The 22,867-nt window shown below is 36.0% G+C and overlaps 2 protein-coding genes across 6 annotated transcripts; one reads left to right on the plus strand and one right to left on the minus strand.

Moving 5' to 3' along the window:
- The first annotated feature begins 7,356 nt into the window (after positions 1–7,356).
- On the plus strand, positions 7,357–18,970 carry LOC122399512. 5 transcript variants are annotated; one of them, XM_043400236.1, is made up of 13 exons: positions 7,357–7,693; positions 10,646–11,280; positions 11,856–12,054; positions 12,118–12,485; positions 15,869–16,062; positions 16,459–16,492; positions 16,944–17,084; positions 17,385–17,614; positions 17,737–17,833; positions 17,947–18,012; positions 18,133–18,248; positions 18,399–18,635; positions 18,707–18,970. In XM_043400236.1, the coding sequence occupies exons 2-13, from the start codon at positions 10,714–10,716 to the stop codon at positions 18,858–18,860; spliced, it is 2,403 nt and encodes an 800-aa protein (XP_043256171.1). In that variant the 5' UTR covers positions 7,357–7,693; positions 10,646–10,713; the 3' UTR covers positions 18,861–18,970. The 5 variants fall into 5 exon arrangements, with proteins under 5 accessions (XP_043256171.1, XP_043256170.1, XP_043256173.1 ...); XM_043400235.1 differs by having other exon boundaries at positions 7,357–7,689; XM_043400238.1 differs by having other exon boundaries at positions 7,357–7,689; positions 18,402–18,635.
- Positions 18,901–21,892, minus strand: LOC122399514 (TAF5-like RNA polymerase II p300/CBP-associated factor-associated factor 65 kDa subunit 5L). The gene is made up of 10 exons (XM_043400240.1): positions 21,641–21,892; positions 21,386–21,543; positions 20,937–21,276; positions 20,581–20,813; positions 20,269–20,451; positions 20,005–20,157; positions 19,785–19,932; positions 19,485–19,653; positions 19,225–19,408; positions 18,901–19,149 (listed from the first exon to the last, which is right to left on the minus strand). The coding sequence occupies exons 1-10, from the start codon at positions 21,707–21,709 to the stop codon at positions 19,017–19,019; spliced, it is 1,770 nt and encodes a 589-aa protein (XP_043256175.1). The 5' UTR covers positions 21,710–21,892; the 3' UTR covers positions 18,901–19,016.
- Between the last annotated feature and the right edge of the window lie 975 nt (positions 21,893–22,867).

The following is a 22,867-nucleotide window of genomic DNA, read 5'->3' on the forward strand; positions in this document are numbered from 1 at the left end:
TCCTGGTGAAATATACAGCGCCGGGCATACAGTCGCATCGGGAAGTAAGTTGACACACGTCTTCTATGAATAAGCGTCTTGCGATAGAAACGATATAAACACTATTCTTGGAAGGCCAACATCACTCTCCGTAACCATCTTATACTGTTAGTTTATTGCAAACTAGAGAAAGAAACGGTCGGTTTCAGTGACTTACGAGAGAATTCAATAATTATTAATTGGTATAATTTATTAGAAATATGAATGCACGAAGATTCTACGTTACTGTTTAAACATTTTTCCATTACAAGAGTAGAAAAATCATGTAATTTCAGACCAAGTATTTAAAATGCAAAAGTATGGGGAACTCATTCTTTTAGAGGGAATTCATATCCAATAGATGAATGGTGACTCTATACGGAAAATTGCTATCGATTATAATATTAGCATAGGAGGGCAATAATCCAACGCACGCGACGAGGGTTGCAAAGAATTTTCTTCGAGAAAATTGAATTGAATTGTTGCCTTGGCCAACCTAGAGACCAGATCTTAATCCCATAGAATATTTATAGGACCACTTGGATAGAAATGTTCAGAGAAATCTAAGAAACAGTAGAACCTTTAACAATGCATCGCAAGAAGCTTGGTTACAAATGAACAGCGATACCATTAATAATTTAATTAATTCCATTCCAAAAAGACTCCTGACTGTTGTTCGTAGCAAAGAATATCAAACATCCTACTAATTTAATTGTTATTTTATGGTTGTCAACTTTCTTTTCCATCATTAAAAATATAATTTTATTTTCTTGCATGTAAACATGACCTTTGTAAGTGTTTGTATGTATATGTCCGGAGTAACGTTGTGGATTTAAGAAAAAATTTTATATAACAACAAAGTTATAACTGAACTTACAGAAATAATGGAGACAATGAAAATTTAGTTATCGTGTGTTCGTAAGTATATGCCCGCGAGTGTACGTATTACGTATTACCATTCTTTGGTTGTTTCCTCGTGTTGGAAACCGGATTTAAAAAAAACAATCGTACGGATTTTCATTGCACCCGATGATTCTTTAAATCCTGGGACGACCGTAGAAAATTGTATAAAAATAGCATCCGGATGTAAAATATCCAACCGAGAACTTTTCGAAGCCGTGGCTGCTGAAAATAAACGATCTACCAGCGTTAATACCGGCGCATCTTTCAGTGTACAGTAAACGTCGAAACTGATATACACTTCCTCTCAAAAGTTTCAAACACCCGGTCAATCTTTGAAACAATGAATCGTTTACGATGCACACGCCAGCCATTTTGACTTGAAAATATTAACGCGACATTACCGAAGATGATCAGAGATGAATGTTGCAATTGTATTTGTAAATAATAAATTATAATCTCTGTCTGTAAATTTTTTTAAAGAAATGAAATATAGTATAGACATTCGTACACTATGGCCTTAATACTAACTTACTCGAAAGTTAAGCTACTTATCCCGTGGCAGACGACGTCCTATGCACGTCCTCGCGATGAATCCGATAGCAAGCTTCCACTCACAACTTAAATCTACTTTAGGACCACAGAAAAAAGCACAATTATATCAAATATTAAATAAAATATCAGATTGAAAATTTCCTGCCAATGTTATACATAATGAAAGTGTCACAAGAATCTCAGAAATAACGTGAAATTAGAAACCTTCGGAAGAGATCGAACGAAATAATGCATCTCTGCAAAAAGATATAAGAATTCACGAAATAGTGTGAAATAAGCGTTTACTTTTGTAATTTTAATGTTTATTATCTGTTCGTCTATTAATGTAATGTAATTGGAATTATTTGTTTCTGTACCACCTGTTTGCCAATTAAAATCTTTTAATTCGTTTCTTTACACTAATCACGGAAATAGCAACAATCCATCTAGTCCGTTAAATATAAATCTCTGCGATAGTAATACCATCGAAAATCATAATACGTTGTAACGAGTACAGTTTCGTTTAAAACATATCCCTTTGGAAATTGAAAACATAATTACAAACGCATCATGCATTATTCTTTAGTTATTTACTCCGGTGTTGCAAACCGGATTTGAAGAACGGTCGTCTTAGATTTGCATTTTATGAGATACCCGATGCTGCTATGAATACTGAAAAAATTGAAGAAATTTTACATCGAATATTACAGTATTTTGTATGCTGGAAGAGAAGTACGCATTAGACAGTGTAGTAGAATTATTATAGTTATTTGAATTATCACTAACTTTGTTAAAATTATTATATTACGTCACTCCGGAAAGAAAATGTATCATTTTCTTTTTTACAGTGTAAAACTGAGTAACGTGGAATATGTTTTAAATAGAAGGAATTAATTTGAAAAGTGTACTTCATTTCTTTATTAAAATATTCATAACTTACAAAGTAACGCAAATATCGACAGGCAATCTACAGAGTTTCATAAAGTTATTCTATGACGTGAATTTAATTACCTATTTGCAAGTTAAATGTATCAGAAATTTTTTTTTTAGTCACTAAAGAGGCAATTTAAATAATTATTTAAAGAAAAAAACACATTACCTAACGCGTAATTATGGAATATTTGAAAAAATTCTACCGTCCTGAATCCGTATCAGGATCGCGACCGACTTTTATTGGGACCACTGTGCTTGAGGTGAAATGTCACAGTGGACAGTAATCAATATTAATTCGATGGTGAATCGTACCATTAATTAGAATAGTCGACAGGCAGATAATCGTAGATCGCGTAGAGGTTGATCTTGAAGCAATCTGAGGTTCTTGCACAATGTCGAGTTAGTGAAAATTACATGTGTCTTATAATAGATATTGCGCGACCGTCTGGCGAAACATTGTTTTATAGATTTCTAATCGATCATTTCTAGCGATGGAAGTCCCGCGAGTTTACAGAACGAGAAACGTCTAAAAATAGTGGAGCAACATTCACAAGGTCACAGAATCCGTGTAGTATCCGAGAAGTTATTGATCAATGAACACGTTACTCGATTTCGGTTCAGGAACCTCTTGCTACTTGGATCACTTCGATTCGAGATCGACCGTGAAAAGATCAGAATTATTCCCTGCAATTCGAACATCGTTGCCCTCGATAACGTTTCATAAAACATATTTCATCGGCGTAGAAAGATGTAAATGTAAAAAAATGTAAAACTAACACGCAAAATGGTAAGTCAGGTCACAGTCGGATGACCGTGAACGATAAAGTATTTATTTTTGTAACAAAAGCCATGTGCACACGAAAATTGATTTTACAAACTTCACTCGCTACATTTTCTTTTGCTTGGTGCAATACCCATAACAGTTTCTTTAATCTTTAATCTAATTAGTCAGCGGTGCTCAGAGAAGTAGTGTTCCGTAGAATTCAGTATTTACACTTCTATCCGTCGTTTGGACGTTAGATTTCGCAACTGTTCTCTGTTAGTGGTACTATTCCTCTCGACTTAAATTGGCGAGGAGAATTTTCTGTTGATTTTAACTAGAATTCCGTTCGCGAGATTCCACGATAATTTATTCCAGGGTTTCCCATAAAAATAGAATATCAGGCTTGACGCCAGTAAGACATTGGCCCAAATACTTTCTTCAAAATGCATCCGAATAAAAATAACTAACTTTCCCCGGGATACGTTTGAAATCGTGATCTTCGAATATCAAACGTAATTCTACTGCAAAATTCTAATCGACTATAATAAGGCTATAGCTTATAAATTATATGGTCGTAACGTAGGTTTGTACAACGCATTACCATTTAAAATTGTAATTATAACATAGAAATGAATAAATAATCTGGACGTAATTAAATCTATTTCACGTGTATTGTACAATTCTAAAGTATTTAATATCTGAAAAAGAATACTCGTTAAGATAATACCATAATATTTAATGTCGTAACAGTTTTCAACGTGTTTCCCTCTAAACTAAAGGAGAAGAAAAATTCGTATAATTAAATGACGTCGAATCTTTTTTTTCTGTATTTAATTACAATGACTTGCTCAGACAATTACTATACTTAACGTCCTGCATTTTTAACTATCAGTAATTTGAAGAGCCGTTAATAATGCAAGAACGAACTTCTTATTCCTTCTTCGATCGATGATCTTCATAATATACTTCTGTTAAAATCGTAATTGGTTATTCCACTTTAAACCTTTTAAAAAATCGATTCCCTTTTTTATACTTTCTTGACGGTACACGTGCGATGTCTTGTATGCAAACTCTTTGTTTCTTTCATATTTTTTTAGTTCACGAAAGTGATAAATAAACTTCAAAGTATCACCATCTTTTCAATTATCGACTTTTTCTTTTCATTTTAGTATCTCCTATAGCGATGTAATTTGTTCACTTTTCATTTCGAATATGTGGAATAACTGAAACCATGAAAACCACAGGACCTTGTTTTTACTATGTTTTAGAACACGCAGAATGGCCAATTACGACTATTATACAATTAATAAAGGGTATAGCCGAATAAGGGGGTCAAATGTGCCCCCAAACCGAATGGAACGAGCCCGGGGTCATTCGATAGCAAAAAAAAAATAACCCATGTGTGCAAATTTTTAACTTGAAATCTCGACCGTGGGGGTAGTAATGGGGTGAAAACGAAAATCATGTTTTTGAATTATTTCTCTTGACCTATTAAGTAAAAAAATGTAAAAAAATTCAGAGACATTTCGGGTACCGGGGCACATACTTTGGGAGATTTTCAGATTTTTTGATTGAAGAACCAGGTAGTGAAAAATAAAAAACAGCAAAAAATGCCGAAAAATGCCGATTACGTATTGAAGGAGGCCCGGAACTACTTTTATACTTTTACAGTAAACAGGTATTACTATTACTATTACTCTCAATTTTTTTCAGATTTTTCATTTTGGTGCGCCGCAGTGAAAAAAAATAAAAACCGAGTTTTTCCTCGTTTTCTGCGTATTAGAGTAACTTACACGTTGAATTTTTATGCATCCTTCAATATATAAGTGTTTTGTAGACTGTTTAATGTTTCTACACTAAGCAGAATTACATAACAATTGAAACAAATAAAATAAAGCCAACCGTTAAGCGCAATATATCCTAGAAAATCAACGATATTTTCAACGGCGTCGATGGGGCAGTTGGTAGAGTGTCCGACTGCTGAACCGCTGCAAGTTTTTTTACCATAGGTTCGAGTCTCTCTTCTGGACTTAGGATTTTTTTTCCTTCATTATTTTTTTTTTTCAAATTCTAACTATATAACAATGCTTTATATTTATTTATAAATGTTCTGAAAGCATTTTACAAATATTTTAACCTGAAATATGTATAAATATAGTTTTGGAGTGTTTTTTTCGTTTTTATTTTTTTTGTCAACCACGATTATTGTTTAACATCTCTTACACTGAAATTAATGTGAAATGTTAGTTTTCAAATCTCTTACCTTTGACTACTGTGAATGGATCGGAGCAGAAGATTGTATATTGGCTTACTATTACTTCTTCTCGCCCTTCGATCAAGCAGATCTTTCGTTCTTTTTCTCTTTCTTTGATAAATATGAATGTTTGCTACGGCTTCAGCATCTAACGTAGACATGTAAGGGCCATTCCACGCCAAATCTATTAACCCACTCTCTGCCAATGATACTTTTTTCTAATAAACCCATTTTTAAGTACCAGTTTGATCGTTCATGCTTATTTTTGAATGAAGTATCATTGCTCGATGGAAACCACGGGGAAAAATGATTAATTGTCCTACCTGCGTTACGAAGGAAATAAAGGTTCGTTGGGTGTGGGCCCAGACCGTTCAGGTCAATGGGTGATTGTCGCGTTCGGGTTTCACAATGTATTTTTTAATTACTCAGTTCAAGCTACTGTATGCGATGGGATTTATACATAATTACTTGGCATGGTCCGTAGAGGTTGGTCCTACAAGTGTTTCCATTATCTTTAAAACCAGCAGTAAGGAAAGGATAATAACCCTTACATGTCTACGTTAGATACTAAAGCCGCAGCAAACATTCATATTTATCAAAGAAAGAGAACGAGAAGGAAAGATCTGCTTGATCGAAGGGCGAGAAGAAGTAATAGTAAGCCAATATACAATCTTCTGCTCCGATCCATTCACAGTAGTCAAAGGTAAGAGATTTGAAAACTAACATTTCACATTAATTTCAGTGTAAGAGATGTTAAACAATAATCGTGGTTGACAAAAAAAATAAAAACGAAAAAAACACTCCAAAACTATATTTATACATATTTCAGGTTAAAATATTTGTAAAATGCTTTCAGAACATTTATAAATAAATATAAAGCATTGTTATATAGTTAGAATTTGAAAAAAAAAAATAATGAAGGAAAAAAAATCCTAAGTCCAGAAGAGAGACTCGAACCTATGGTAAAAAAACTTGCAGCGGTTCAGCAGTCGGACACTCTACCAACTGCCCCATCGACGCCGTTGAAAATATCGTTGATTTTCTAGGATATATTGCGCTTAACGGTTGGCTTTATTTTATTTGTTTCAATTGTTATGTAATTCTGCTTAGTGTAGAAACATTAAACAGTCTACAAAACACTTATATATTGAAGGATGCATAAAAATTCAACGTGTAAGTTACTCTAATACGCAGAAAACGAGGAAAAACTCGGTTTTTATTTTTTTTCACTGCGGCGCACCAAAATGAAAAATCTGAAAAAAATTGAGAGTAATAGTAATAGTAATACCTGTTTACTGTAAAAGTATAAAAGTAGTTCCGGGCCTCCTTCAATACGTAATCGGCATTTTTCGGCATTTTTTGCTGTTTTTTATTTTTCACTACCTGGTTCTTCAATCAAAAAATCTGAAAATCTCCCAAAGTATGTGCCCCGGTACCCGAAATGTCTCTGAATTTTTTTACATTTTTTTACTTAATAGGTCAAGAGAAATAATTCAAAAACATGATTTTCGTTTTCACCCCATTACTACCCCCACGGTCGAGATTTCAAGTTAAAAATTTGCACACATGGGTTATTTTTTTTTGCTATCGAATGACCCCGGGCTCGTTCCATTCGGTTTGGGGGCACATTTGACCCCCTTATTCGGCTATACCCTTTCTATGTATTTCGTAAATATCAAGAATTCCGAAAAAAAGAAATTTTAGGTATAGCTCTTCAGATTTATTTCCGTCTGAATAAAAAAAAAACACCGCTAATTGGACCGTTTAACATTTTCCTCGTGTTGTCTCTATCCGCCGCGAAACCCGATACAAATGTCCGTGATTCCCCAAGAATTTCTAGCCTTGCATTTAATTATATCGATATTTCTATCGAGCACGTTTATTACACAAAAAGATTTCAGTCAAGATCAAAAGAGCAAGAATCGCAATGGGAGAGAAAAGCGTAGGTGGGGGGTGAGCGTGTGTACGCGAGAGAAAGAGAGAAAGAGAGAGGAACGGTCGAGAGGAGTATAGAAGAGATAGAGCGAGAAAGAATGCCGTTTTATACGCGTTCGCATTCAGTCTGCCTGTGGCGTTCGTGCCAGTCGTGTTCCATTGCTTCTTTCAGTTTTTTTTCTTCTATTTTCCTTTTCTAGTTTACACGGCCTCTTTGTCGTCGGGGAAACGAGCTAAAACAGAAAATACAAAACACGACAGTTGACTGATCGGCACCGCAGCTCTCGGATAGAGATAACGATGTGCTTTTTCCTCGTAGACTCGTGACCATCTTCGTAAACACCGTGATGCCGTAAGTAAGGAAATTTTATTACGAACGCGCCAGTGATTTCTTCCCCTTTTTGTGGAAATACAGTTAGATTTTAAACAAAACGCGGGAATCACGCCGCGTCTGCGTCAGAAGGCCGTAATCTGGCGTGAGTGAAAGTATCGCGGGCAAGTTCGTCGTCGATCGTTCTACCGACGCACGATCGACTTTGTTGTATTCGATCACGTCTGTCGATATACCCGTAGCCTTGCTTATTAACATTACCATAAAATACCATCGAATCTGTGTACCGCTGTGGACGTATTTACCTGTGATGCTACATATGCGACTGATTTTTACGCGAGCGAAATCTTAGAAAAATTTAATATCGTTACATGTAATTGGATTTGTTCCACGTCTTAATATCACGGTCACCTATACAGCTGAACCAGCGTTTCCCAACGTGAGGGAACAATTTTGAATATTTTCGGGCCTCTTAGATAATTATGTAGGGTTATGTTCTCATCCTGTTGATATCCTCTCGATTTTTAGTTCCATGCTGCCGTACACTTTACTACATTAATATCAGAGACCATAATTCTTGTAACCAGACTATTCAAAATCAAAAACTATTTTCGTCGCCTGTAATCGCTTATAATCATTAATTAGCAATGTCAACGCATAAAAATAATTTTTCTTAATCGTGTGCATATTTTGTGAATTTAACGACAACTTTATGCGACTAAAAGTCTTTTTACCGATGATTTTTCTGTATCAAATTTTTGACGTAACTATTCAGTCTCTAGTTGACATCGTGTAATTCGTATTAGTCATTAAAGTAAGGTTAGAAACTGCATGAAAAATTTGCACGCCGCTTATACAACGCATACTTTGTAAAAATTCCGTCGTATGTAAAATATTGGCGCAGGTCAAAGATCTGTGTCGATCGAGTATACCACGTTTTATCGTTATCGATAAATACCGTTTACAAATTGGCAGCTTTCGAGCATCGGTGGGTTCCGTTGTCCGTGAGAACAGTTTACGTTCGAAACTGTAATCAATTAAAATTTTCTGATCCGCGAACAGATTGACGACGATACGTCTTAATGAACATTGCGTCGCTTAAGAACACATGCGAACTGTTTAATGCGACTGTTAACGTTTAGGATTCGTGGCAAGGACAAGCCAATTTATTGCTTCAATGATATGATCACCGTGCTAAATTGGGTATATTGGCAGTTCTAATTAACCGCTGGTGTAATGTATGCGGATTGTTTATCACGACATGGAAATACGCGAGACAAAACGCGTCCAATCGGTTAATTAAAACGTTCTGGTTCATTTGACGCCGGGTCGTTTCGCTATGCCCTCCGTATTCGAGCCATCCGATCGTCAATATTCTCGTGTTACGTAATAATCTTTTTAACGCTGACACGAGTGTGTTAAACATTGTGGGTGATTCGTGAATTTACATATGCTGGAAGCGAATTCACACGATTTGAAACATGAACCTACTATAGTACCAGGTTAGGTACATAATGTTTGTCGTTGAACTTATTAACAGAGTAGAAAATGTCTTGATGCATATTGCTAATTTGTAATTTGCTTAGATAAAAGTTGACTAAATATTCAAGCCAAGTATCGCGGTAAAATAACAGGTTATTTCGTAAGGTTATGCGTGTTTCCTTTTCCGTGCTTCTTATGCAATATAAACTAACATGAACATCGTTATACTCGTTCAAGCCGCGAAACGTCCAACAGCCATTATATTAGAGCATCTAAAAAATATTACGTATTTCGAAACATCAATTTATCAAGTTGTAACCATGACAAAACATAATTTTAAACACGGTGATTTTTCTGTCATCGTTCTGAAAGTAATTGTAAATCCTCTCCAACGCCATGTTGATTCTTCGTATGGAAACAAAATACGTATACATATAAACTATCGTTGAATTATCTCCTGCCCAAGAAGTACGACGTTGCTCTGAATCGTACACTATGTGCATTGTAATTTTATCAGAATTTTGTTTCGAAAAATTGTGCACAAATACTATTAGGGTTTTTTGATACTAGATATACAGGGTGTTCGGCCACACCGGAGAAATATTTTAATGAAAGATTCTGAAGACAAAAATAAGACGAAAATCAAGAATATCAATTTGTTGATGGAGTCTTCGTTAAGAAGTTATTAACGTTTAAAGTTCCGCCAGTACTGAATTTTTTTCTCGAAAGTGGGTAGGAATTCGGGGGTAGGTCTATCCACTAAAAATGATTGTAATCGACCCCAGCAACCAAAAATAATTTTTTTAGAATGATTTGAAATTTTTCAGTTTCACGGAAACAGTCCACCTTCTTGAATTTTTTTCTAGGAAATGGGTAGGATTTTAGGGGTATGTTCACTCACCAAAAATGATTATAATTGACCCCAGCAACCAAAAATAATTTTTTTAGAACGATTCGGAATTTTTTAATTTTGTCGAAAAATTTCACACCTTCTCGAATTTTTTTATAGAAAATGGGTAGGATTTCGTGGATATGTGTATTGATCAAAAACGATTGTAATTGACCCCCGCGACCAAAAATAATTTTTTTAGAACGATTCGGAATTTTTTAATTTTGTCGAAAAATTTCACACCTTCTCGAATTTTTTTCTAGAAAATGGGTAGGATTTCGGGGGTATGTGTATTGACCAAAAATGATTGTAATTGACCCCCGGAACCTAAATAATTTTTTTAGAACGATTCGAAGTAATTTTTATTTGCCGCGTGCTGTAGAGCGCCTTAAATTCAACACGCCTCGCTAGAATGGCTCCAGCGTCGTCATTTTGCACTATTTTTGAATAAATAGTTTTTTAAACACTTAATGACATGGTAAACAACATTCTTGAATATTGTTATCCTCTTACTTTTCCATCCATTCAACAAAAAATCGCAAAAAAACGCTTTATTTCCTAATTAACAATGTCAAAGACGCCTTCTAATGCATACTAACATTACAGTTTGGATAGGTAAATGTTGATCGAACGGAACGAACGAGATATTACCAATAACCATTACGAGTCGTCAAATGGATGAGCCCACGACAGTGTCCCAGGAAGCATATGCTCGAGCGATTCAATCGTCGGAACCAGACTCCGACAAACAAAGAACCACATGCTCAAAAGCGGGCAACTGCACGGGAACCGACGATGGCAATTTGCTGAAAGTTCCTCAACGTAAACTGTCCGTATTTTATCGATCGTTCGACGTGATCGCGTCGAAGAATCAAGGAGAGGCGTACGAATTTCGACGAACCTCCAGCAGTCCGTCCGTTCGTCTCGAAAGGACGCAGGATACGGAATGGAAGAGTAACGACGCTTACGAGGAAACGAGCTCGTGCAAGAAAGGGTTCGTGAACAATTGTCGTTCGTTGATCGAGAGCGGCAAGTTTCTAAGCGGTTCGTCCCTCGATCGTATCACGGAAAGGACGAACAGCAACCCTCAATTCTCCGCGACGAAGTCCGTGCCGCTTTCGGCGTTCAAGCTGCCGCGAGTTAGGGAGAACACGTTCGTCGATCACAATGCTGCGACAACCGACGCGTCGTCGATCGAAAAGCACTTCGAATCGAACGTCAATGGGAACGACGGTCGTAAAGTAAGCTGGGGAAACATTCAGCGTCCAAACGGAGAGAATTAACTCTTAACGGCCACCGGCGCTGTTCTCTCGGAAGAGTATTTAAAGTCCGTGATTTATTTTCACGGTAAACGAAATCTTTGACGACGACGGTAAATGCAATTATTCTCCCTGGAACGTCGCTGTCGATTGCTTTGAAAATATTTTTCGTTGCGGAACCGCTTTAGACCGGTGAAAGTCGCGAAAATTTAGACGCGAAAAAGTACAATTTTTGACCATCTTTCGTAATAAATATATTTCGTCTTTTTTTCTTTTTAAATTATTAAGCAAAATTAATGTTAACCGCGTTAGTAATCGTTTAGAGAACTTGTTTTTATGCATTTTTAAGGCGAAATATAATTTTTCGCGTCTAAATCGCCGTTTTCGAACACTATGGCACTATGGAACAACAGTGAACATTTTAGTTATTGACGCAAGGGTTTGAACGATTTCAATCGATGGAATCTATGGGCGTTCTAAAGTTAGAGTCAAACGCCGGACCGTTGAGAGTTAAAAATAAATTTTCTCGCCCGTAATTATGCTTGTTTTGCGATCAGGATGCCAATGAAAATGTCGGCGCCGTTTCGCGCGAGAACTCGTCCCCCGGATCCGACGATTTCTTCTTCGTCGTCGACGCCGAATCGCCTACCGACGAAAAATACGAAAATGGTAGGAGAGACTCCTCCGTCGACACGACGAGCGATTTCGTGTCCAAACACGATCCACGATCGACGGCATCGGGGACTCGATGCAACGGTAAATTCGCGGCGAACCTCCGATTCGGGAAACTAAAAATACAATAAATGTATATTGTTGAAGGTCCGATCCTCTCGTTCGCAGACCTGGCTAAGATCAAAGATTCGACGTCGCCCCGCGCGTTTTCGGACGCCTCGAGTGCCGTACGTCTTGGAGAATATACATCAGTCCGTCCCGAAATGTCGAATCACCCGGATAGCTCGATCGGTTCCGATAACGAGGACGACTCGATCGGGGAAAACGTGGACGCAACCTGTGCGTCGGTTGCTGTGACGAAAAACGAGACAGCAGAGAGTGGTAACGTTCCCTCGCAACCCTCGTCGTCTTTTTCGCTCGGTGAAGTCCCGAGGAAACCAGATTCGACCGGGATCGACAACAAAAAGAGAACGAAAGACCTTGCGGGATTTCGATCGACGCAAGCGAAGCGACAAGTTGGTAATCCTTTTGTTATTACTTACCACTTACTCTTGATAAATAATAAGAAAATTAACGCTATTTCTACCAAAGGTGTCGCGAGTTACCTTTATACGATATTAAAAGTAACATAATTCGCGTTAACAATTATTTCCAATTATTTGGATTCGAACGCAAAGGTGTCAAAATTGGTCGAGTATGCATAGAACCACGATAGAAATAGTGTTGATAGAGAAAGATACGGACGTATTCGAAATCTTCTTCTTTTTTGAGTACTATTACAGGGTACGATTATTAAGTTGCGTAATAAGTCCATTCGCGTTTCTTTTTGAGTACCGTTTAATGTTATGTGATATACATATGTGCCATTTTGTTCTTTAGAATAAAACTCGTCGCTTCATTTATTTAAAAATTCAGATACATGTATATTTACGTGTTCGGGTGTCCAAAATAAGTAAATATCAGATGAGATATAGTAAAAATTGCCAATAATTGTTTGCCCTGTCGTTAAACATTTTACCGTGGTGATAAACAACTCCTTTTCTAATTATGAGCGATGGCTTGTACAGTTGTTTTCAATTTATCTAGTTGTGAACAGTGTCTGTCGCTATTAATCGTCCGACTATGCAATAAAAATTTATAATAAATTATTAACGGCCATTGACGCGAACGGACTTATTACACAACCTAACAGCCGATCACACGACACGGTTTTTTTTACCGATTTAGTGAAATGACGGAATAAATAATAGCTGAAAGCAACGTTTACACCTTTCTGTGTTTTCGTCATACGTTTAGTTTTAAAACATATTAATTAATCGATTCACTGTGATATACAGGGTGTTCGGGCATCACTGGGAAAAATTTTAATTGCCTTTCTGATAACAGCGATAGAACTTTGAAAGTTGTTTTATTTTATTATACGTGAAATGGAATATCATTTAAATGACCACCACGATTGCGTTTAATGAAGTGAACACGATAACCTTAATTTTCGATGACTCTGACACATGAACCAAATTGTATCTCAATAACACGAACGAAGTGCGAGATCGCCTACAGTTTGCGGTTTGTTAGCGTAAACAATAGGCTTAACATGATCCCGCAAGAAAAAGTCTAATGGTGTCGTGTCACAAGATCTTGGTGGTCGGTTGATAGCATACTTTTATCATTGAACTTCGATCTCAATAAAGCGATAATTTCGGCGGAAGCGTGGTACATGGCACCATCACGTTGAGACCATGTCTCAGTCAAGTCAAATCCAAGCAATTCACACCAAAGAATAGATGAAATCATCAGTCGCGATCACACGTTCTTCGTTTCGAAAAAAAATAAGGGCTAATTACTTTACCAGCCAAAACACTCACGCTATACAACAACTTTTTGCAAGTACAAAGGTCGCTTAACATCTTGATTGATTAACATCTTCCCAAATTCAACAATTTTGCTTATTGACAGTGCCGTCTATTAAAATGTAAGCCTTTGTTTGTTTGGCAAAGTCGGGATCAGAGCTCAATCGATAAATTCACAACGCGTGCAACGATCAGCTGACTTCGATTCTGAAGTCAACTAGAACTTGTAAGGATGAAGACCTAGACCAAAATTCGCCATTCTAAAGTCTGAGGAATGCTTGATTCTTGAGAACTAATTAAGGATAAATTTCGATTCACAGTAATATTTTCAGTGTACAGGGTATTCGGCTACACCTGGGAAAAATTTTAATGAAAGATTCTGGAGGCAAAAATAAGACGAAAATCAAGAATATCAATTCGTTGATGGAGTCTTCCTTAAGAAGTTATTAACGTTTAAAGTTCCGCCTGTATTGAATTTTTTTCTCGAAAGTGGGTAGGAATTCGGGGGTAGGTCTATTCACCAAAAATGATCGTAATCGACCCCTGCGACCAAAAATAATTTTTTTAAAACGATACGGAATTTTTTAATTTCGCCCAAAAACAGCACCTACTCGAATTTTTTTCTCGAAAGTGCGTAGGATTCTGGGGGTATGTTTATTGATAAAAAATGATTATAATCAACCCCTGCAACTAAAAATAATTTTTTTAGAATGATTTGAAATTTTTCAGTTTCGTGGAAAAGGTCCACCTTCTTGAATTTTTTTCTAGGAAATGGGTAGGATTTTAGGGGTACGTCCATTCGCCAAAAATGATTGTATTTGACCCCTGCGTCCGAAAATAATTTTTTTGGAACGATTTGAAACACATGACATTTCAGGGGAACCATTCATTCGTGATCAGACATTGTTTTCGGTAACGAATTTTTTTCTCGAAACTGGGTAGGATTTCGGGGGTATGTGTATTCGCCAAAAATGATTGTAAACGACCCCCGCAGCCAAAAATAATTTTTTTAGAACGATTCGGAATTTTTTAATTTTGTCGAAAAATTTCACACATTCTCGAATTTTTTTCTAGAAAATGGGTAGGATTTCTGGGGTATGTGTATCGACCAAAAACGATTATAATTTACCCCCGCAACTAAAAATAATTTTTTTAGAACGATTCGGAATTTTGTAATTTTGTCGAAAAATTTCACCTTCTCGAATTTTTTTCTAGAAAATGGGTAGGATTTCGGGGGTATGTGTATTCGCCAAAAATGATTGTAATCGTCCCCCATGACCAGAAATAATTTTTTTAGAACGATTCGGAATTTTTTAATTTTGTCGAAAAATTTCACACCTTCTCGAATTTTTTTCTAGAAAATGGGTAGGATTTCCGGGGTATGTGTATCGACCAAAAATGATTGTAATAGTCTCCCATGACCAGAAATAATTTTTTCAGAATGATTTGAAATTTTTTAATAACTTTTCAACGAAGCCTGAGTCAAGATATCGATCTTGATTTTCGTCTTATCTTGGCCTCTAGAATCTCCCATCGAAATTTTTCCCAGAATTGATCGAACACCCTGTACAGGTAACTTTCTCTACCTCGACTTCGTGAATCGCGAAGCCCAAACATTTTTCTTATTCGATCTCTCTCCAAGAAAAAGTTTCCCGAGCCCTGATGTGCTCTGTCAAAGGGGAAAAAAGGAAATGGTAAACCCCAATCGTATTTGCAAATCGCGCCTCAGCCACCGCCAGATATTCTAAATATTATATGTATGTACCTTAAATCGTTCCGCGCCACATGGTAGCACTGCATCTGGCGATCTATTCCGCTCAATAGGAAAAACAATATTTGCTCTGGAAGCCGAACAAACCACGGCGGTATATATTACTGGGAAATTTGAAAACAAGCTGCATCCGTCGAGAGTCTTTTTCAGTTACGATTCGCGTAATGAAACATTTATAGGTCAACAGGGCTGAAATACCGTGCATTCGACGAACCGTGGATATTCTTTGAAATTTGTCGCGGCCAGTTCGAAGTAATAACGGTATCGTTGCATACAGAATTTCACCGCCGCGAGAAGATCCTTGTCCGAAAGCGACAGCGAGCAATACCAGAGCGCGAAACGCTATTGCGGGTGCGGTAAACAGGCGTCGTCCAACGATTGGGAACAGGTGCGAGCTTTTCCTAGTTTCACCGACGCCCGACTACGAAGCATGAAGTTATTAAATTCCGAAGAAATGAACTCTTTGTACAGGTAACCGATCAAATAACCAATCTCGTTTTATGCGTGCAAAATACACTATAAAATGAAACGAAAAATTAGTAGAGGAAATGGTAGAAATATGAGACTCCCTTTTTAGAATAAAAAAATTTTGACGAATAAATTTAGAGAATTTCTGAGAATTATTAGAGTATAAATATCGTGGACCTTGCAAAACCTATGAATATTTCACTTTTGTCTAAATTGATTTTTGTCAGTTTATAGAATTAGATAATTTATATATTTATTTTAAATTTTCGTACATGGAAAGTAGTTCTTCCTCGTGTATCGATATGTATTGGTAGTAATATAAAATGTTGCCCGGTTATTTCACATCGTCGTGTTCCGAACGATTCGAATTGTGCTGATCGATGTGCTTGTTGGTTTCAGAGAAAACTTCGCGTTGTCAGAAAACGAGCTCGAGGTATGCAAATTACTGAAATCCTACAGAGTGGGCTGTGCACGTTTTTAAAAATTATTATCTCAATACTTCTCTTAACACATTACCGACCGATAGCCTATTAATCGACTTTTTTACCGGCCAACACTTACCGACCGATAGCGTATTAATCAACTTTTTTACCGACCAACGCTTACCGACCGATAGCCGATTAATCAACCGCTACCGGTCGGTAAAGTGTTAAAATACTTCACATAGCATTTAACATGTTAAATATCAAACTCTCCTAGCGAATATTATACGCCCCTACAAGCCTAGAGCATTTTTATTAAATATATTATACAAGGTGTTCGGCCATCCCTGGGGAAAAATTTTAATGAAAGATTCTGGCGATTTCTTTGCACAATCCACTCTGTAAAACTCTATATTTGAATGAAATGTATTGTTAGCGAATGATAATGGTTTTTGATTGCAGCGCAAGTACATTGCATTCTCGATAGGGCTCAGTATAGACAGGATCACTTTGCATCGAAGATTAACATTGTCGCGACGACAACGGGATTTGTCGGAACGTAACTTTACAAACGAGATCCAAGGGATGCAGGAAGATATACAGGCAAGCGTGTTGCACGTTTGATTATAGTTCGAACGCGATAACAATCACGATGATTATCATTTTCTTACGCTGTTTTAAACAATTGTATTACACAAAGAAAGATAAAATATTAAAAGGAATCGAAATCGGTACGATTTTAATTCTGGGTACGCAACATCGTTTTCCAGACCACTTGTGCGTTCGTACTATAAAATGTCCGTATAGGGTTGAAATTAGTTCATCAAATAGTAGTTATATCACAATATCATCGAAACAAATACCAGTATAATATCATAAGCTCTCTGTTTTCAATAACGCTAGGAACTGTCGCCGCTGTGTACGGATAGAGAATCAATGGAGAAAGTAGAAAAGGTCCGTTGCCGGCTGGACACTATAAAGAAATGCGCCTACAGGAACTGTTATGCTTCTGAAACTCTTGGCGCAGTGCAACAAGAGCAGAGGATCTGTGGAGGAGTTTCCATAGCCGACAAGTATCTTCGGATACTGCGTTCCAAGTGCGAAAATTTGGCCACAGAGATCGCTGAGATCAAGTAAGAATTTAAATACCATAACCGAACAATAGCACTGAATGATGATAATGAAAGAAATCAGAATATCTTGTCTCGTTTGATCAAAACTGCGCTGATGAAAATATAGAATCGTATTCTTTCAGACGGATTTTATTGATGCACAATATCGTGATCGAAGAAGGCACAGGAGAGATAGGCGACGATGTATCGAAATTACGATACTCCAATAATCGAACAATGGTTAAGAAATCAAGATTTTCCTTTCGATAGATTATTCAGATCGAGGCACTTAGAAATATACACTTCGCGGTCTTATACAATTTTATAGAATTTTTAATCAATTTTCTCTGCAGGTGTCGAGAAGAAGAGCCAGCATCGCAACGATTTCAGGACCTACATTTTCCCAAGATCCGATAAAAGTAACTGATCAGATTGTATATTTAGTTGATTTTTTTCGATGTAGATTCACGTGCATAGATCACTACTATTGATTGATAATTTTGTTCACATTTACGTTATTCACTTTTATCTGTATTTAGGAGGGCCCCAGGCAACGTAATTCCGTCTCAGGCAGAGTTACTCTATTGACACAAAGGAGACCATCGCTGTGCTCCGAAGTGCAAAGATGGGAAAACGATAAATTAAACCGAACGGAGTTCGTATTATTAAACACATATTCTTTTTTTATATCAGTAAACGAATAACAAAAATATCAGGATATGTAAAAGAAAAGAGACACCCGGTATATTAAAAATATATTTCATATTACAAAGAGAATGTACAAACAGACTTTGACTTATTTCAGCAGCTCTAATAGCGTCACCGAGTTACGTGACATTTCTGAACAAACCGAGTCGAGAAGAAACTCTCTGGAAGAGAACAATAATCTTCCAAGATGCGATCGGATCGGTAACACCGAGACTGTGAATTGTGACGTTAACAGTAACGTAGAAAATGAAAATCAACCATCGTCGTCATCGTCGTCGTCATCTTCCTTAGAGCTCAACATGACGAAAAATGTTGAGAAACAATTCAAAACATGGTAATTGCTCGATTAAATTATGATAGAAATAAAAAGAATTTAATGTTTTCTGAATTTTTTTTTTGTTTTAGTATACAAAAGGCCGAACCTTTGCGAATAACGTCACATTTTCATACATGGCGGCCGATACTGTGGTGCTCGTTGGTCTTTTTTCTTGGATTTTATGCAAATTACATAACTTCATCGGCGAACACGTGCGAACACATTGCTACCCTAACGAGTTAAACAAATTTCAATTGTAAGATCTAGAAAGTTAATTTTGTCTGACGGGGTGATACAGTATTAAAAGTTTACTTTCAGTGTAAAAGTATTTATAGGGCAAAAATAATGAAAGACCGCACTTACAAATATATTGGATTTAATTTTCTTTAATTTAATATGTTACAAATTGTCCACCGTTCCAATACACACGAGCGAATTATTTTTACTGTAATAACGTAAGGAAAGTATACTCGAGCAATAAGTAGAGTATATTTGTGGTGATTCCATTTCAGGTACTACATTTGATGAATTGCTAAAAAAAGTATTTGATATATAGCGTTGCGATATAAAAAGTAAGTTTCTTTTAATTTATTAAAGTGGGAATTACCTATTGGCAGTTTTAATGTGATCGTAAGTAGGCCATAAACGAATAGTGCCGTCCAGACTGGCACTAGCTATGTATTGACCATCAAAACTCCAATCTAAATTCATAACCGTGTCTTCATGGCCTTTAAGTTCAGTTAACAATGCATTAGTCGCTAAATCCCAAACAGAGATAGACTTGTCATCGCCTAAGGAAATAACGTATTGATCGAAATACTTTTAAATTCGAAATATTTGACAAAATGTTAAAATAAATTGTCTTACCAGCGGCTGCCAGATACTTTCCATCGGGACTAAAGGCTAAACTATAAATTGTTGACTGTGCTCCAATATATACCCTTAATAAATTTCCGTCGTCTTTATCCCATAACCTGACAGTCTTATCGGCGGACCCGGTTGCTAAATACCGAGCATTCGGATGAAATTTTACGCACTAGAAGAAAACACAATATAAACATTAACAAAGATAGAGAAATACGACGAAGAAGAAATATTAACTGGTAGAGTAGTTCCCCCGCATTCAAGAAACAAAACATTTTTTTAATTTTTGGTTAAAATACGTACATTTATATCTAAAAAGTGACCAGCAAATATGCGCAATGGAAATATTCTATCTAACGACCATAATTTAGCAGTTCTATCGTGAGAACCGGTTGCCACATACAAATTGAACACGCTAAGATCCATGCACCATATAGGATAACTATGGCCGCTGTAACAAATTACTTTTTAATATCGTATCGTATAACAATTTATCCGAAAATAATGATAAACACGAATATACCTATAAATTGCAGCACATGAGTAATCATTAAGTCTCCATGCCCTCATGTCTTTATCACTAGATACAGAAAGTAAAATTTCTGATTCTGGAATAAACCTTAAATCATGTACAATGTCCGTATGTCCTCTAAGTATCACTGCCCCTCCTTCGGTCCTTAAAATAAATTATGCGAACGTACAGTTTTATGTTCTTTTACTTAAACGATGTATTAATTGTATATTTAGTTAAACAACATATTACTTTATACGTTTGAACAAATCTTACGTTCTGTCTGCAGTTTCAGAAAATTTGTGTAAAAATGGAGTATCAGAAGCAAACGAGAAGGAGGGTTCCTCATACTTTGGCTTAATTAATACTGTTTCATTTATACCCCACAGCCTAATTTCTGTAGTACTAAATCCTACTGCTAATTTATCCATATTTGGTGGAATCACACCGCTACTCGCGCTGAAAATATAAATTTTATACAGCTCTCACCATTTCTTCATTATGCTACACATAAAATTTAATTTACATAAGTTATTATAAAAATGTTTACTGCAAATGAAATCTAAATGTGTATTTATATATTATTACTTTTCAATAGCATTATTCACTGTGAATATTCGCAAAGGTTGATGTGCATTATTTCGTATTAATCTTATAGCTTCTTGCAACTCTCGCATTTCACGATCTGCTCCAGTTCCCGATGGCTGCTCTACATATCCATTAATACCTACTTCACATCGTGAACCTGTTTCTTCGCATCCTTCTATATCTGTTTCAGGCACATCCATTTTTTTAATTATTGTCACATGTGTATTTATTATCTAATTGATGAAATTAAAAAATTATGTATTATTAATATTAATTATGATGTTCATTTGTACACATAATACATACACATATGTGTAAAGAATTATATAGCGTAATAGTATAAAAAATATCATTACCTGCATTAGTATAATGTGTCCATGCTTTGCAAGAAATTGTTGAAGACATAAGTGAGCAATATCAGACATATCCACTTTATACTTTCTAGTTCTAAAGGAATTTACCAAAGGTCTCAACTCAATATCCTGTACTGAAAATACACTGGACAGCTCTTCTAAAAAGTCTTTTTCTGTTTCGCTGTTAAACTCATTTTGATGTAATTTTAAAAACTGAATTGCTGCTTGCCTGTTACCAGCGTGTAGCATCTCTAAATATAAGTGACAAAATACAGGGTATAAAAGCCCTTTTAATTCCATTTTCAACTTATCATTGAGTGCAATATTTACCCACATCTTTAATCTGGTAGAAATAATATGTACACAGCGTTAAAAATTACACGAATCTGATTATAAGTAGTTTGTCGCATTAAAGTAACATTAATAACGTTTTAGGAGACATGGAGATATACCGTTGATACGCTTGGTCTGCAGCAGCAACATCAATGCTAATGGCACTGAAAATGATGGAGTTATCTTGAGATGTTGCAGAAACAGCAGTTGCATTCAGTGTCATTTCATCACTGGTTCGACAATGTACTTGATTACCCTTGCAGAAAACCTCGTTAGTCTACAATCAATGTTTGAAACAAAAGGTTATGTTATGTTTACCAATTATATTTCAACTTTAAATAAATTTTTTAAATAAAAGCGAGAACGCAACCTGCCTGATAATGACGCCGTTTCAAATACGATTCAATTGTTGCATTAATTAATTCACTCTTTAATCGTTTCATTTTTTTGGAATTGCACGTTGGTTACATTCAAAAATTTTGACAGGCTCAATCATAAGAAAGGTGCCGAGTAACGGAATTCATTAAAAGTACAATGTTTTTATAATCATTTAAAGCATGAGTAAAATACAAACATTATTGATATATTCAACAGAAATTAATGAAAAGAACGAATTTGAATGTCCGCCTGTATGATATACATATATTTTCATTAATGAAGCAGTTGAGATGAATGAAACTTCAACCGGCACTACTGATACTATTCGGCATACTGTTCATATCACATTTTTTTTAAGCATTCGTATTTTATGTAGTTCTGCTTGACGCATATAAATTCACGATGAAATAGCGCGGTCCTTCAAATATCCTAAAAATACGAAAGCAAAAATATTCATCTATTTCCTAAAAAAGTATCCGTTATTCCTGAGTTACTAGACACGTTGTGCTTCAAATACACAAAGGTCTATTAATACGTTGATGCGTGATGCGTTTGAGATGATTTAAGGGGAATACGACACGAAAAACCCAACTCCCTCTCCTCCGTAACATGTTTGTTTATTTATTAAAAATTCAAGCTCTAGTCGCGAATCTATTGCCATAGATACATAATACATGTATAAAATACAATAATATACAAAAACGGATTTAAAATATGCTGTGTACTGCGTCACTTAACCTATGGTAAACACGTCCACTGATATTCACGTGTGGACCATTTTACACGTCGCCGTTGAAAGAAATCAACAGTCACGCATTCCCGCTTCTGTTAATCATTTTGCTCATTAAATATAAAACGATACATTTTCGCGGGAGTCGGTCGTTCGTTGTTCGTATTGGGCGCGCAACGCATAGCGTTGTAATACCATGGTAACGAAACAAAGAAGAGCAGGCGCGATACTATTTTTCATTCTACATTGTCTATCAATTTTATCAATTTGTTCACATTTATTTAAGATAAGAATTTAAATTTATATGCAATTTTATATAAATATATATATGTATGTATATAAATTTGAATTATTATGTTAGATAAATTTTGGTACTAAAATGTTACCAAAAAATCAAACCTATTGCGATATGATGGTACTAGTGTCTCAACCAATGAGAGTTGTAAGTGTCCACGTGCTCTTTCTAATGCGCATGCTCAGCGTCGTTGCCATA

This window comes from Colletes gigas, unplaced genomic scaffold (genome assembly GCF_013123115.1).
Source record: "Colletes gigas isolate AHSC1104 unplaced genomic scaffold, ASM1312311v1 Colletes_gigas_Sc00013, whole genome shotgun sequence".
In the NCBI taxonomy this organism is placed as follows: Eukaryota; Metazoa; Arthropoda; class Insecta; order Hymenoptera; family Colletidae; genus Colletes; species Colletes gigas.